At 32.3% G+C, this 17,928-nt stretch overlaps 1 protein-coding gene across 2 annotated transcripts in view; it reads right to left on the bottom strand.

The window, feature by feature from the left end:
- The window catches only part of SEPTIN10 (septin 10), a 53,749-nt gene that overhangs the window by 25,144 nt on the left and 10,677 nt on the right, over positions 1-17,928 (bottom strand). For both annotated transcript variants that reach the window (XR_004232863.1, XM_012546204.3), the window contains exons 2-5: positions 10,218-10,277; positions 6,257-6,371; positions 5,227-5,422; positions 2,946-3,132 (exon numbers count right to left, since the gene is read on the bottom strand). Coding sequence is in view for 1 of the 2 variants with exons in the window: in XM_012546204.3 (XP_012401658.2) it covers positions 2,946-3,132; positions 5,227-5,422; positions 6,257-6,371; positions 10,218-10,277 (558 nt within the window). In the remaining variant the exon portion in view is untranslated. The remainder of the gene's footprint in view (positions 1-2,945; positions 3,133-5,226; positions 5,423-6,256; positions 6,372-10,217; positions 10,278-17,928) is intronic.

The raw sequence follows: 17,928 nt of genomic DNA, 5'->3' as shown, positions 1-17,928 counted from the left end.
TGCCTTTCATTCATTCAACTACACAGCAATTTTGACTGTTCATTTTTAGAAGTGAGAGCTTTAAGCTGTTGCGTGAAGTGTTAATGTTTACTGCACAAAGCACTAAAATAGTACTTAGAGCCTACTTTTTGTTTTCTTCACTTCTCCACCATCTTCCATTGACTCACTATGTGATTTTTGTTAACTAAGTTAATAGTTTTAATGGAACATTATAATGCTTTTTTCCAGGCTTAGTCAACAAAATTATATAAATATTCAATATGACGTATCACAAAGGTCAAGTCACAAGGAGCAACAAGAAGTTTTTCTTTTCGGGTGATGTCAAATTATTTTTTTAAATAAGTGAGCAACTGGGGCAGGAAGATGGTGCAGCCAATAGAGTGCCAGCCCTAAAAACAGGAGGACCCAAGTTTAAATCTGACCTTAGACATTGATACCAACTGTCACCCCAAATGCCTTGCCAAAAAAAGAAAAAGGAAAAAAAAAAGTGAGTGATCAAGTAGGGCTTTAAAGTCTTCTGATACTTTACTTTTTTAAGATAGTTATCTTAGTCACTTTTAAAATTATCTATAACAGCTTAATTGCTAAAAGTAGATTTAGATAATTTTTAAAAATAGTATAGGAGGGTAAGTATTGGACACAAAAAGAATTTCAAAACAAAGATTTTTTTAAAGGACATTTAATATTGAATAAAATTGTTGGAAAATTCACTTTTTCATCTATACTATTGGTTTCACAGTATCAAATGTGAATACAAAATCTATAAAATGAAATGCTAAATTATACCTTTTTTTTTTTTTTTTTAGCTGAGGCAATTGGGGTTAAGTGACTTGCCCAGGGTCACACGGCTATAAAGTGGTAAGTGTCTGAGGGCTAGATTTGAACTCGGTCCTCTTGACTTCAGGGCTGATGCTCTATTCACTGCATTTTAAAAAAAAATCTGATATCTCATCAAAAATTGGGACAGAAAATCTTCAAGAATGATTAAAACTGAAAAGACCTAAATGAGAAAAACTAGGGAAAATCTATAAATTGGAGGATGTTAGTACTAAGTTGCTTAAAGAACAACTAGCCCAGAAAAGACTTTTCATTAAGCTTCTTATTATGTGAGCAAATCAAACTATGATCGATATGCTTACCTAATTATCTAATTAGTAATCTAGTTATAATTAGCAAATTGATTTTTGGTACCATTCTGCTTTTACTATTGTAAAATAAAAATTTTATATTTAATCTAGGTATTACTCTTCAATTTTTGACAGTATTTTCCAAGTGATGTTTGGTATTTGCTATTTGTTCTTTATTCAATTTACTACCAATCTACAGTGATTGCTGATTCTGCAAGATGGCTCAGTCATTTCTTACACCTTCCTTCTTCTTCCTTCATTAACATAAAGCAGCTTAATGTTTCCTAGTAGTAATGTTTATATGTGTATATATATTATACAACTCTTAATTGGCTGTGACATCTTTACTGTTCTAAAGGGAGCAATGAGTAAGTTTTACTGAGATTCTGCTAAAACATTAAAATATCACAAACATGGAATCTTTTTTTTTTTTGTCACATTAACAAGTATGGCGTTGTTAACAGTCAATAGCTATAGCATTTCTGCACATTAATGAAGTCTTAGAATCAAAGTTTACAACTTTTATTTCTTTTTTTAATTAAATTTTTTTATTTACAAAATATATGCATGGGTAATTTTTCAACATTGACACTTTCAAAAACCTTTTGTTCCAAATTTTCCCCTCTTTCTTCCCTATCCCTTCTCCCCTAGATGGCAGGTAGTCCAATCTATATTAAATCCAATATATATATACACATAGTTATACAATTACCTTGCTGCACAAGAAAAATCGGATCAAGAAAAAAAAAAACTGAGAAAAAACAAAATGCAAGCGAACAATAACAAAGTGAAAATACTATATTGTGGCCCGCACTCAGTCCCCACAGTCCTCTCTCTGGGTGTAGATGGCTCTCTTCATCACTGAAGAATTGGAACTGGTTTGAATCATCTCATTGTACAACTCTTATTTCAAGATTAGATTAATTTACATTACAACCATCCCTGCTTTCAGCAGTCTCCTTCTCCCAGGAGCCATGATCATTACACATACTGAAACCTTCCTCTTCATATCATCACCAATACCAAGAAATTTCACTTAAAAGCTCACTTAATGAATTTCCTCCTCCATTTCTCTTAATTAATAATGCCAAGAGGTGAATCTAGAGGCTTACAATAAACATAATGCAATTAATTCATATTTTTTTCCATTCATAGGTGATTGAATCAATTCAAATTTAAATCAATTAAAAAACAGACTAACTTGGTAAAGGAAAGTTTCTTGTCTATATCTCACTTTACCAACCACTGAAAGTTAAACATTTATGAGTCTCTGGATAAGCCAAGAAAGATCGCTAGGTTTTAGTAGAAAGAAGGTTGAATTTGGAGTAAGAGGAATTGGGTTTAATTCCTGGCTGTACTCTTGTGTTTTGTTTTACCATGGAAAAAAAATCACTTAAACTTCAGTTTCCTCAGAAGACTATAATGTATGACTATAAGACCCCTTCCTATCCTAAATTTATAATCCTGTGAGGTATGACCTATTCTACCTACCTCTCAGGTATATACCTTAAATAAGAAGGCATATAAAATGTTTTCTAAATCATAAAGCCTATTATGTCATTAATTATTGAAAGGTATCAATATATTCAAATATTTTAAAAGATATCCTAATATAATAAAGATATTAATTAGGGGATATTAAGATATCAAAAACATTACAAACAATATTCCAATTATTGAATGAAAAATATGGAAAAATATACTCACAAATGAGAATGATTTAGACATATGTACATGCATTTGTTAGTAATGTATATGATTACTCATTTCCTATTTTTAAAATGTGGGAGTCAAAGTTGACTGCTTCCTAAATCATACCTTACTATCAAGGCTCTTCATGGTTAACAAATCAAGTGTCTTAAGGGAATGTCCCGTAGGTGAAATAAAATAAAGGCAGGCATGGATGCGAGAATCATGGTAGTTAAAGAGAGACCTTTTTATCTTCAGTTCTTCTTGGAGATAAGCCTCAAATTGAGCATCTATGTAATCAACTATTGGTTGATAGCTGGAGAAAAATAATAATATAATTATTCAAGTATTTTATACAATATTCACACTCTAACAAGATATTTCAGTTTTACTACAGCAAAAATGTATGCTAAATCAATAATTTTTGAAACAGAATATAGTGAGGTTTTCTTCACGTGCAGGGTTAATGCAACTGACCCATTGGAAAGCAAATACTTTGAACCCCTTCCAGAGGTGGTTATAGATGGTCCTTATTCATACGTTCAGTAAGACCTCACTGAGATGAAGGGTCATGTTTGCCAGATCATTGGCTCAAAGTGACCAAAGTAAAGTAGTTGGCATAATGGCTGCGCACAAGTGAAAATGTATTCACAATACAAGAATATTTTCTCTCCTTTTATACAGATGGCATGTATTAGGGAGAAAGCATCCTCAGCTCAAAAGTACATGCTAAAAAAAAAAAAAAAGTATGCTTGAGGATATTGATACTTTAATTTGCAATTTGAAGTTTTATACATGGAAACATGTACTACATGTATCTATTTTTGTCTTCTTTCCTTTATACTATTCTTCCAAAAATGAAACTAACATGTTAAACAAAAACAACAAAAATTAGTGTAAAGCAGCAAAAACCATTTCCATTGTAAATTTAAATACCTATCATCAGAGAACTTTCTGGTTAATCATTGATCTGTTCCCTGAGCAGTGAATTACTCATTTGCAAACATAAAACTATTAAAAATAAGTTAATGATTCATTTGCAAAGAAATTAAAACAATTCTAATCAACTCATTATGCATGACACTGATTCAAAATAGCAGAACTACATAAAAGTGGAGCACAATAGAAACAAACACACACATACACACACACACACACACTCCCTTTATATGAAAGTATAAAGATCCCAAATTTAAAAAAAAATGACAAATGAAAGGACTATTCACTTTAAAAAAATTTTTTTTTTAATTTAAAAATTTTCCTCACATAACGATATAAAATAGGAACTCTTTTAAGTTCTAAATGTCCCTGGTAAAATTTTTATAAAATTCAACTTCCTTAAAAACTGTAAATATAATTTTTTAAAAAATAATTATTACACGAAAAAAAAGGTATCCTTATGTCTACTCTTGGGACTTTACCTATTGATTTAGTGATTTAGGTGATTCTGAGTTGTTTTAAAATTTTTTCAGGGAACTCCATATTGCTGGGAAGAAGTAAAACTAAAAAGTTAGGTTCTTCATTTGATTCTAATGTTTAGTATCTGCCTCTATCTTCCACAAAGTCCACATAAATTATTACACTTAACATAATTAGAAAATTATTAAAATCTTACATGTAGTAACTTATCTCAAAATGTTTTTAAAAAAATTTTTTTACTCTAAAGTCAATTTTCAAATTAAGAGGAAGAGTTGCTTTCCTTCATTGAAACATTTTATTAAGCATCTACTAAAGTTCAGGGTTGCAGGCAGGAGGAGAGAGCAGTTAGATGATATAGTACCAAAATCTGAACTAAAGAAGACTCATCTTCCCGAGTTCAAATATGGCCCTAGATACTTACTAGTTGTGTGACCCTCAGTAAACCACATACCTGTTTACTTCAGTTCTCTTATCTGCAGAATGATCTGGAGAAGTAAATGGTAAACCATTCTAGTATATTTGCTAAGAAAACTCCAAATGAGTCACAGAGTTGAAGCCAATTAAAAACAACTAAAAGCTTAATATAACTGTTCTAAAGTTCTTAAAACAGAAGAGGCTAAGAATTGTATAAAAATAACAAGATACAAAATTTAACATGATAAAAGCATTACACAGGCAAAGCATTTAACTACTATAGCCAAAAAGCATGTCATAGTTCCACAGTTGTTTTTTTTTTTTTTTTAAAGCCCCATACCTTAAATGACTAATATAATTTTATTATTATTTTTTTAATAACTTTTTATTGACAGAACCCATGCCAGGGTAATTTTTTACAATATTATCCCTTGCACTCACTTCTGTTCCAATTTTTCCCCTCCCTCCTTCCACCCTCACTCCCAGATGGAAAGCAGTCCTATATATGTTAAATAGATTACAGTATGACTAATATAATTTTAAATAAATATTATATATCAACAAGGAAAAAACTAACCTCTCTTCTTTATTTATCTGGTCACCAAATCCTACTGTATTGACAATAGTCAGTTTTAACCGAACACTGCTTTCTTGGAGTTCATATGTCTGTGCTTTAAGTCTTACATTTGGGTGAAAGTGTGAAGATTCAAGATCATCAAAATTCGTATTAAACAATGTGTCAATCAAAGTTGATTTTCCAATTCCAGTTTCCCCTGAAATGAAAAGCAACTTCAAAAACACATCTGAGAAAACAAATCTAATGGTCACTTCAGGACTCCTAAACAAATGAAAGATTTAATAACTGATAAAAAAAAAAAAAAGCTAATATTTATAAAGTACCAACTAGACAACACTGTGGTAAGCACTTTACATTGATTATCTCATTTCAACCTCACAGCAAACCTGCAGAATAGAATCTATAATGATCCTTATTACAGCACCCTCCACAGCCCATCAGATTTCCTCTATCAAAATGAACAAAAGGGGGATCATTATCAGATTTCTGGAAAAGTAGCAAAATGCTTAAAGAAATTAGAAAACAAATATTATATTTCAATAATTCAATAATTTTGATTAATTTTGAAACTCTAGGCCATTGTCTCAAATAGTAATTGTCAGTATAAAACTATGACTTAAAAGAGTGGTTTCAAACAGTTTTGAATATGAGGACCTCCTTATAAAACCAAAGAAATTTAACAAAGTCCCACAGTGAGTGTATGTTGAATGAGGAAAATAAATGCTGATAAAAAGCTATTATCATTTTTCAATAAAAGTTTTTGTTCATTATTATTCTATATCTACATACATTCTAAAAGCATTTATTCCGTCATTTGTTTGATGAGTTATACAAACATTTTCTTGAAACTAAATAAAGCTCAAAATGACTATGTGCATTTAAGGACAATTCCTCTGCTTCCTAGGTGTCTCACAATATACAGATTAGGAACTATTGGAATAAATATTAAATTGACCTTTGTGATTTTTTAAAAAGACTTATTATATTGCATGTTTTGGGAATTTTAGTAAATGTCAAGTGGGACACTTACCCACACAAAGAATGTTGAAGCAAAACCCTTGTTGAATGGATCTGTTGACTAACTGATCAGGTAAACTTTCAAAACCAACATGGCCAGTAATATTTAAACAACGAGGAGTATCATCCTAAGAAGAAGAAACTTTTAATTAATATGGATCATCATTTTTTAAAGAATTCATATTATTATTATTATTATTATTAATGGGAAAAAAAATTAGTTTCCTACTTTACCTTGTTCTTGGTACACTATAAACTAGATACTTAACTCCTTCTGAACCTTACCTTGTTAATTTGTAAAATGTGGCCTTTAGAATGGAAACTTCTTAAAACTTTTTCCCCCACTCATGACCCAAGGGAGTGTGTGTGTGTGTGTATGAAAATAGGTATATAAATCAAAAATTTACTTATGATAAATCATAATTTCACAACTTCCACATTCAGTTACACAATCCAATATAGGGCATGTTTGGGACAAAAAGACCTACCCAATTTGACTGCTATAGAGATTACTCAAAGGAAGCAGAATTATTTATTAGAATCTCGAGAAGTGGATCCCCATCCTGGTCTGTGAGCCAAATTTCACAGCAGGATAGGGCCAGAGCTTTGAAAACGCTTACAGCTTTTATACATTTCAGATAAAGAACCTCCAAAGTCCCACCCTCTATATATTGTGATTGGTCACATAAGTCTACTGTTCCCCTACTTGGTCAGTGGAATGTAGTAGACAAGGTGATGTACAGCTTCTTCGGCTACTCCCTTCACTGAAAAATGGAATGCAATCTAGACCTTTGACTGCAGAGAAGCCTAAACTGAGGCCTATAGGCTTGATCTACTTTAGTTAACAGTCTCTCATCAATATGTGCTTAATCTGCAAGTTCTTCACCTTTTCCCACACATGCATGACCCACAGTTTAAGAAGCTTTGGAATAGAATGACCTCTGAAGTCCCATTCCCACTCTAAATCCCATTGTCTCTTATATTTATTTAATCCATTAGAAATCTCATTTTAAAAAAGACAATACCAAAAGAGCCAACTCCCCAAATATTCCTTTTTTCAAAGATACTTTGCAGACTTTGATTTTTAAGTAATACAATAAAATCTTGTACTAACTGAGAATGAAGTAAATTCCTTAGAAAGTGAATCTAACTTGGATCTTATTCAAGAAAATTTTGTTTCTAAACTATCAAAAAGAGTTTTGTCACAGACTTTTGATCTTATCCTTAAAGGGCTGAGGTGGCATAATGTTCATTAAAAACCTCCAGATATATAATACCCTTTACAGTTATTACATATACTAGATAGGGATTATATATATATGCTTAGAAAAGGGATATGAGCTAAATCTTATCTGACAATACAAAATCAGTACAACAGTAATCTGAACCAAGAAAAGGTTCAATAAGTGCTATTAGTTAGATCTGTGTTTGCTTATGCCAAAGAGTTTCAATTAGGGGTTGTTTTACAAACAATAATAAAAACTCTGATAACAACTATTTTAAATATTCACCTGCAGCTAATGTCAATAATAGTAAATTCTAAAAATAGATTGGTGACCAAAATAATAAGTCTAAAAACTGGAAAACTATAGCAAAGAAAACATTATATAACCCAGAAAATGTAAATAAAGCATAATTCAAAGAATCTTTGCTCATTGAAATAAGGAAAATTAAGCTAAGTTAGTATAAATTCTGAAACAAAAAAAATGTCATTGACATAAAGTAGAAAATTAGAGAAAAGAGCCAGTTTTGGACAAAAGGTGATCTTGGTATTAACCATGTTTCATTTTGAAATATCCAAAAGGTGAGATAGAATTAGAACATGGGGGAAAGGGAAAGATGTATATTTGGTATTATTTAGAGGTCCTGATTTAATTAAGTCTTGAATCCACAAAGGAAATGGAAAAGAGTTAATTCAGAAATGTAGAAAAAGGACATGAGACACAGATACACACATGTGTATTATGTATGTATAGTGCCACTGAGATTAAGGAAAGGTAACTATAAAGAAAGGATAGACAATTCCAAAGAATGTAAGAAGCCATTGCAACAGTATCGAGACCAGATGTCTAGGAATTGAATAAATTAATAAATGTTTGAGATGAATGGTTTACATTTTATTTATTCATTCATCTCAAACATTTATTAATCAACTATTGTGTACAAAATACTGTACTAAGCTGTGAGGGGGGGGGAGAAAAATTTGAAACACAAAATTTTATAAAGGTGAATGTTGAAAACTACCTTTGCAGTTTTGCAAGTCAATGTTGGAAAAATTACTCATGCGTATGCTTTGTAGATAAAAAGCTTTAATTTTTAAAAAAGTACCTTTGTATATATTTGGAAAAATAAAATAAAGCAATAATCACTAAAAATCCACACAACCAAAATTAGAAGGAAAAGTAGAAAACTGGGGAAAATATTTATAGCAAGTTTCTCTGATAAAGGCTTCATTTTTCATATATGTAGAGAATGGAGTCAAGTCATCCCCAGTGGATAAATGTACAAAAGATATGATCAGACAATTTTCAGAAAAAGAAATCAAAGATATTGATAGTAAATTTTTAAAAAATACTCTCCCCATCTATACTGATTAGAAAAATAGAAATTAAAACAACTTTGGAATAGAATGACCTCATTGCACTTAATAGACTGGCAGAAATGATAGAAAAGGAAAATGATATATGTTGGAGAGGGTATGGGAAAACTGGAATATTAATGTAATTGGTAGAATTGTGAACAGATCCAACTGTTCTGGAGAGCAATTTAGAATCAAGTCCAAAGGGCTATAAAACTGCACATACCTTTTGATCCATTAATATCACTACTAGGTCTGAGTCCAAAAGAGATCTTTTTAAAAGAGAAAAAAGAAACTATTTCTACAAAAATATCTATAACAGCTCTTTTTATTATGACTAAGTATTGGAAATTGAGAGGATGCCCATCCACTGGAGAAGGGCTGTTCTATGATTGTAAAGAAATCTTACTATGCTATATAAGAAATGCCAAGCAGGATGATTTCAGGAAAACCTGGAAAGACAACATAAACTAATAGTGAAGTGAGCAGAACCGGGAGAATGTTGCATACAGTAACAACAAAAATGTACAATAAAAAACTGTAAATGATTCAGCTATTTTCAGCAATACAAAATCTAAAATAATCCCAAAAAACACATGATGGAAAATGCTAGACACTTCTCTCCCTCTTTCTTATTCTGTTTCACAAAATGGTTAATGAAGAAATGTTTTACATGATTGCTAATATATAATCTATAATAGATTGCTTACTATCTCAGAGAGGGGTAGAATTTAGAACTCAAAAGTTTAAAAAAAAAAAAAGAATGTTTATATTTGATTTTAATGTAATTGGGGAAGAAAATAAGTTATTAAAAAAATTAGCTGCAATAACTATGCCATTGAAAAGAGCTTTAATATTATTAGCCTCCCCCTTTTAAATCCAAATTAACATGTTAAACTCATTAGATAACAAAATAGAGCTGAAAACACCCCTTCTTTGTCATCCATTCTAATCCCTTATTCAAATGAAACATCTCCAAACAGGTATCCTGTCTGTTTACATATCTCCAGGGGAAAAAAAGCTAACTATCCACTTGTCACAACTTTTCCCCACAGTTGGAGAATTTCATTATTTATAAATTCTAAGTCTACATCCATCAAAATAATGCTGCTCTTTACATTTAGTGATACTGAAATCTGGTTGGGCTTTTCTTCCTCTTTTGAAGTCGTATTTTACCTGGATGAGATGGTTTTCAGATTTAAAATATCAGAAAATCTTCACTGATTATCAAGTTCATTCTGGCTTTAAATGAATAACATATTCATGGGTAAGTTAAAGCCAAGTATAAATTTCTATTACAAAAGTTATCTACCAAATCTCTTGGTTAAAATCAAATCATTGCACCATATTTAAAGCATAACTCACATAAGTGCATTACTAATTAAAATATACTCACTTCTTCTTTGCTTGATTGTGAGGTGGAACATGTTTTCATTCCCCCAAGAGACTGATAGATCTGAAAGCAGAAAATTATGAACTTCTTTAAAAATCCACAAAAATACAAAAACAAATAAAAAACCATTAAGTCCAAACAACCAAATAAGAAACTACTTTCTAAATAACATTATTTCCAAGGAGGAAAAGATAAAAGGACAGGGTCTAAACTTGTGGTTTCATAAGAATAAAGGACTCCTGACAAAAACTTAAGTTTATCAAGGCACATCAGGAACTCACTTCTTACTTATGTCTGTGCAAAACTCTTAAATGGACAGAATATAATTAAGAGGAAGATAGTAGACTAGGTCAAAAAACTGGCTCTCCAAATTTCCTCAAAAAAAAAAAAAAAAAAAAAAAAAGATAAAACATCATTTCAACACAAAGCAGCAAAAAGAAATGGGAAGCGAGGTAAACAGTATCCTCCTAAGACAACTTGAAGAGAGACCAGGAAAGACATAAGACTCAGGCTAGAGTGAAGTGCAAACACTTTCAGGTCTTGCAGAATCAACAAACAACAAGCCCTGGGGGCAGTTGAGGTGGAGCTTTGGCTACAATCTCAGGAACTTTCTCTTCAGACTTAGTTTGGGAATCATAATGAGGAGAAAATTGAAGGACCTTTCTCTGTATAGTGACACCAACTATACGAAACATACACATCCTGGACTGCAACTGCATGGGAGAATTAGCCAGCATAAAACTGGTAAATGCATTAGCAGAGAGGTAGAAACCCTACTTAACACTTACAGGAGAGCAGTTTCTTTTTTCAATTCTAGTGAAGGGAGGACAGCTGTAATTTACAGCCACAGGAAAACAGGAAGCAAGAGCATTTGCAAGACAGCAAGGCTGGGGGTCCTAACTGTAGCCTATGGGTGGAGAAGAGTGTCCAAGGCTGAGCCCCAGGACAGAGCCCAGAAAATTACAGTAAAAAGGACCTGATGATTGGGGCATCATTCTCGCACATCTTGGAACTAGAACTTGATTATATAAATAGCTGCTAAAGACAAAACAAACATAGAAATAAGTAATCAAAAAAATAAACATACTACTATGGAGACACATACAAAAGATATCTTCTGGGTTCATATTAAGAGGAAGATAATCAAGCACCTTTTTCCAATGAAAATCACCAAATAGTCCCAAGCTTAAAAAAATAAAAAAAAAAGTTTTTGAAAGAATTAAAAAAAAAAAAAAAACTCTAAAAATCAAATGAGAGATTGAGGAAAAAAAAAAACTGTCAAGTCAACCAAGTAGAAACAAAATCCAAAACTAAAGAAAATAATTCCTTGAAAGTAAGAATAGGGCAAGGGGAAGCTAATGATGTTAAGACACCAAGAGATAACAAAACAAAATCAAAAGAATGGGGGGAAAAATAGAAGAGAATGTAAACATATCAGAAAAATTGATCAAGAGAAAAGATTGAAGAGGGATGATATAAAAATAGCCGGACTACTAAAAGCTATGATGTAAAAAAACTAATCATAAGGGAATCATAAATGTCAAACTCTTTGCTTCTCAAATATGATGTTAACAGTATTCTTTAGACTGTTAATGATTATTAGGATAGTGTGAAAGGAAGGATGGGGCTGAATTGTGTTTGATGGGTGACTAAAAAACAAAATCGGGTATTAAAAGGGAGCAAATATCTCATTTTAAAATGAGATATAAAAAGAAGAACTGAAAGAGGAAGCAGGCAGGATAAAGAACTACTTGTGTTGGAACTTTATTCTCTTGTCATCTGAGAGAGAGAGAGAGAGAGAGAGAGAGAGAGAGAGAGAGAGAGAGAGAGAGAAAGTATAAAAGTCTTCTAAATTTATAAAGAAATGAGGATTGGAAACAGGATAAGGAAGGGATTTTTAGAAGGATTTGGGGGGAAGAATAGAATAAGGGAGAATTGTCCAGGATTTAGCAGTTTCTATATTTAAGGGACTGGAGGAAGGGGGTAAAGGGCATGAAATATGACATTCCAGAAGTCAAAGATTGGATCACCACCAAAATCAACTATCCAGCAAAAATGAATATAACTTTCCTGGTAAAAGATGGACAATCAATGAAATAGGGGCCTTTCAAACTTTCCTGATGAAGAAAAAATGTGAATTTCAAATGCAAGATTAAAGAGAAGCAAAAGACGGGGAGGAGCCAAGATGGCAGCAAGGACACATTTCTTTCAGACCTTCACAATTAGCAAATCCAGGCTCTGAATTAATTATGGACTTGCAGAATCCAGAAATATTGGAAGTGCAACAAATTACCAACAGAAGATAATTTCAAAGCTCTCCAAAAAATATCTGTTCCAATTGGGCACAGAGGGAGGCAGACCAAGCACAGACATCAAGTGTAGGCAGCACAGACCCAGGGTGGTGGGGGCTCTGTGAAGAGGAGAATCTTGGGGGAGGAATGCTATCTAGTAGGTCAGCAGAGAAGTTATAAAACATCCAACACAAACACAAACGATAAATAGAGAATCCCAAAATGGCAGAATTCCACAAGACCTGGCCATGCCCTCCCAGGACCTGAAGTTAGTCAGTGGAGCCACTACCACTTGTAGAGGAAGCTTGGACAATCTCCCTTGCCCTAAAAGCAGATCTCAACTTTAAAAAAAAAAAAAAAAAAAGTATAAAAGCAAAAAGAACTCTGACCATAGATAATTTTTAAGGTGAAAGAACAGATTTCAAATCCTGAAGAGACAGAAAGCAGATTATCTCCATATGAAGCTCCAAAGAGTGATATAAACTGGTCCTTATCACACAAGACTCTCCTAGAAGAAATTATAAAACATCTTAAAAGAGAGCTGGAAGAAAAATGGGGAAAGGAAATGAACTTTAAAAGAGAGTTTGGAAAAGAAAACAGAAATTATCTGAAGAAAATTCATTACAAAACAGATAGTGAAATGCAAGTATATAACTCCTTAAACTTAAAAAACTTCTTAAAAAAAAGAATTGACAAAATGGAAAAAGAAAAGAAAACAATTCCTGAAAAACAGAATTTGTGAAAGGGAGAGAAAAACCCACAGAACAAAACAACTCATTTAAAAATTCAATTGAACGAAATGTAAAGCCATATGTCTGAGATTATCGCTAGCAATCAGGTAGTTAAAAAAAAAAAAAAAAAAAAAGATGAGTTGATGATGTAGGAAAAAGTAAAAAGAGTATTTATGTTTTACCAATGAGATGTGAGAGCAAGAACCGCCAAAGGAATTGGATGAGAGAGGAGGGGTGGGTAGTTCTGGAATCCTATTCACATGAAGAACAAGGAATAATACATATATATCTAGAAGGGTATAAAAGCCTTCTAAATCTGTAAAGAAATAAGAGGGGGATGAAATAGGTTAAAGAAGAGTATAGAAGGGTGTGTAGATTAATAGGAATGGGATAAGGGGGGGGCGGAAGGGTGGAGGGAAGAAGATAAGGGAGGGATCCTTAGGAGAGGGAGGTTAAGTAATAGCAAGGCAAGGTAGCAGGTAGAAGTAAAGCAGGAATCAGTAGGGTTAGGAAATGATACACACAAATGTAATAATAACGATCAGACTTATTAGAAAAAAGCAAGAGCTAGTAATCTTTAATCTCAAAGTTAAAAAGAAAATAAAACAATCAAAAAAAAAAAAAAAAGGAAAGAAAAATCAGGAAATTACATTTTATGCCAGCCATATTAATCAATATTATTTAGATAACTCAAAATAATTAAATGATATAAGATTGGAATAGTGCTCTAATGTAAGAAATTATGAGTTGAATTTAGAAAAATGTTAAGATTATTATCCACCTTCAGAGAAACAGGACAAATTAGTGTAGGACAGCCTTACATATGAATTGTGCATATATGTGTATGATTAGATATCTGTTTTTTTATGTATGTGTGTGTGTGTATATATATATATATATATATGTATATATGCATGTATATATAAATATCTGTGCTTAATTGTAACTTGGGGGAGGTAGGGGAAGGAAAGGGGATAAAAGAAGTAAAAAGTGTACAGTAAAGAACAAAAGAAAACCTATGACAGTTCTGAACACAATGTGTAGTATTTATTATACAGGCTCTTTTTAAAATTTATCTTTTACAATAGCCTTTTATTTTTCCAAATACATGCAAAGATAATTACATGCAAAACTTTGTGTTCCAAATTTTTCTCCCTCCCTTCCCCCTATCTCCTCCTCTAACCAGCAAATAATCCAATATAGACTAAACATGTACAATTCTTCTGAACATATTTCCATATTCATCATGCTGTGCAAAAAAAAAAAAAAAAAAAAAACACGTGCACACACACAATAAAATGACCATGACAACAACAACAACAACAAAAAAAGCTAAAAATAATATTCTTTGATCTACAATCTCCATAGTTGTCTCTCTGGATGCAGATGGCTCATTCCATCACAAGACTATTAGAATTGCCTTGAATTACCCCATTGTTGAAAAGAACCAAGTCCATCACAGTTGATCATCACATAATTTTGTTGCTGCTGTGGACAATGTTCTCTTGGTTCTATTCATTCACTTAGCATCAGTTCATGTGTTTTTTCCAGCCTTATCTGAAATCAGTCTGCTCATCATTTCTTCTAAAACAATAATATTCCATTACATTTATATACCATAACCTATTTAACCATTCCCCAATTGCTGGACAACCATTCATAGTTCCTTTAGGTTTTCTTGAAATGGAAATTTGTCTAATATTTTAAAGCCTCATGTTTTGCTGTGTATATGGTTTTTTTGTTTGTTTTCTTTTTCTATTGTTTGTTTTTCTAGTTTCTAGTTAGTTTTCTAGTTTAAAAAGTAAAAAAAAAAAAAAAAAAAAAAAAAGTCTTCTTAGGCAATCAACTTTAGGGACATTAAAACCTACCTAAAATCTAATGACTGGCAATTATACTCATGTTAGTATAAGGTAGTTAGAGAACATATCATTTGAAGTAATGCAATTAGAAATCTCACATGATCAAAAAAAAAAATTGGCTATTTGTTTTTAGCTTTCACTATAACTTTTTAATATACATGGCTTATTTTTCTGGCCCATTCAGTTATTAAATAAGCAAATTTTGTTTCCAAGACAATGAATATGTTTTGCAGTTTTTTATAGCAAAATTCCATATAATCTTCATTAAGTTTTTCCTAGTCAAAGTACATATCAAATATGCCCTTTGTTTATTCATTTCCTGAGCTTCTGAGGACTGCCCAAAAGCTTTCTTTTAATCTCCTTTGAGCAAGTATTTTTGATGAGGAAGCTTGAGTCATCTATAAGGACTATAAATAGTTTTGTCAAGTTAATATTTTCCAGACATCACTTGGTCGTTATTTTTTAAACTGGGGATTAAACTTTTTTTTAAATAGAATTTTCTGATAATCAGAAGATTCTTGTATCAAAAAGCACCCATTTTTATAAGGCTAAGAAATTCCCAATCTTTTATCTACAAGGAGAATCAAAGAAAATAACCAGTCCGTAAGATGAAATCATAATGTCAATAAGCATTTATTAAATACTATGTGCAGCATTGATAAGCACTAATGATACAAAGACAAGCCAAAAGACAATACCTTCCCTCAGAAAGTTGATTATTAATCTAATTAATGAAAAAAACTGAACATTTAAAGGAGGAGTTGATACTAAAACATGGGGAAATCTTAAAATCGCCACTATCCACCTCCATAAATTATTCTCTCAATTCTTCAAACTCTGTATAAAGATATGAAGTGCCAAAGAAGTGATGTTATTTAATGTACACATGAATGAATGACAAAAGACTTATCATATGCAAAGCACTATGAAAAATGTTAGACTCTGCTTAACAAATATATTTTATATTTTCTTTTTTTATTTTATATTTTAATAGGGGAGACATCACATCTGGAAGGTTTTAGCTCCATGTCATTTGAAAAGGACCCATGGTCTTTCAATAGTACTGCCAAAACATTTAAATGCCACTTTATTAATGCATTTCCACTAACAAAAGTCTTATTACACCGTGATGTTCAACTTTTTTGCAATGCCAAGGACTCTAACAGCAAAAACTCTTTTCTTCAACACCTTTGAACAGATGCATCTTCATAAGGGTCATTTCCCAAAAAGATGGCTGAGGACATCAGTCTGGAAGCACCTCCATTCTACAGCTCTTGGGTCCAGAGTCAGAGGCTGTTTCCACCATTTGGGTATGAAAAAATGTGGTAGTAATGGTCTGACTTGCCTTGCTGCTTCAGTTAGATTGGCTTTCCTGCCCTCTGTGGCAGTTAGTTGGCACATAGTGCCATTACCTGGCCCCTGTGCCACACAAGCTGCACATCTGAACAATGTCTATAAAGGCTAGTCTGAAAGTACCACTGGTGATCTACAGCAGAAGTGTCAAAATGTCACTGACTCAGATTAAAATATAATTGGGAAATATTTTTTAGAAAAAAAATATATAGATAAATTTGAGGTTTTCCAAGTTGATATGAAGACCTCAGGGATCCATTTCTATTTGAGTTTAGCATCACAGGTCTGCAAAGTGCTGCCACTCCCAGGGCTCCTATACTCTTCTGCCTTATATCTTTAGACCTGGAAAGGTCTTTTTGAAGTACCATTTATAGGATTCTTGGACAAGGAATAATTTATAATATAGTAAAACATAGTTTTTAATATTTTGCTTCATCTATCCAGAACAATGGTTCCTTAATGTTGGAGAATCATTTGGTTAGTGGCAGCTGGTCAGAAGTTATTACTGATGATATAATGAGGAAGGTAGGCCCGTGCTCCACAATGATTTCACTTCTTAGTGATGGCTATGGGTATATGATAGAGGACTATAAGTGTATGCTCTATATAGATATTTATAAATACATTATATGTAAATTACATGCTTATATGGTAGGGGAATATATATGAATGTCCAATGTATAAATATGTCTTATACTACGCTAGAAACAGAAACAGGTTTAGTGATTTCAGAAGCACTGCTATTTCTAAAACTTTTGATTTTTGGATTTTACTGATCCATAGTATTCAATGATCATGAACAGGAGCCAGTTATGTCACTGGCACATAGCAGGCACTTAAATTCTAACTCATTCATTCACAATGAATTTTCCTTTGCCTACTGTGCGAAATCAAATATGTGCTTTCAGGTTTGGAAGAGAGAATAGTCTCCCAGATTCTCACTTGGATCTAAAAGTTACATCTCCAATATAGTACAAAATTGTGGGCTATAGACCCCTTCAACTCAGAACTACTGAGCTAGAAGACATATTAGATATTACATAATCCAGTCTCTCTCATTTTTAAAGAACACTAATTAGAAGGCCAAAGAAGTGATTTACCCATAACTACCTAACAAATTTATGGTGCCACAGCCTAGGTACCCTGACTTATTAGTATTTATTTCATGGGCAATGTTGCAGTCTTATATGTCAGGACTGGTATGTAGATTCATACAAGTGTACAGTGTCACGATTTAGTGGTGCTACAGTTTCCAAGAAGAAATTTTAAGAACCATTTCTCCAAGTGTTCTTCGGATATAATCTTCAAGGACCTTAGGTAAATCAAGTCCAAAGCCTGCAGATGTTAATTTTTCATGTTTAAGGGATAGGATCAAGAATAGGAGCCAATAGTATCACTGTGATTTTATATCAGGGCAAGAAGCCTTTTCAGATCCATCTAAAAATACAATGAAGCTGTGTTCTGGGCAACTTTGTCCCTC

The sequence above is a fragment of the Sarcophilus harrisii genome, chromosome 3, assembly GCF_902635505.1.
Source record: "Sarcophilus harrisii chromosome 3, mSarHar1.11, whole genome shotgun sequence".
NCBI lineage: Eukaryota > Metazoa > Chordata > Mammalia > Dasyuromorphia > Dasyuridae > Sarcophilus > Sarcophilus harrisii.
This window is presented reverse-complemented; position numbering and strand designations above follow the sequence as displayed.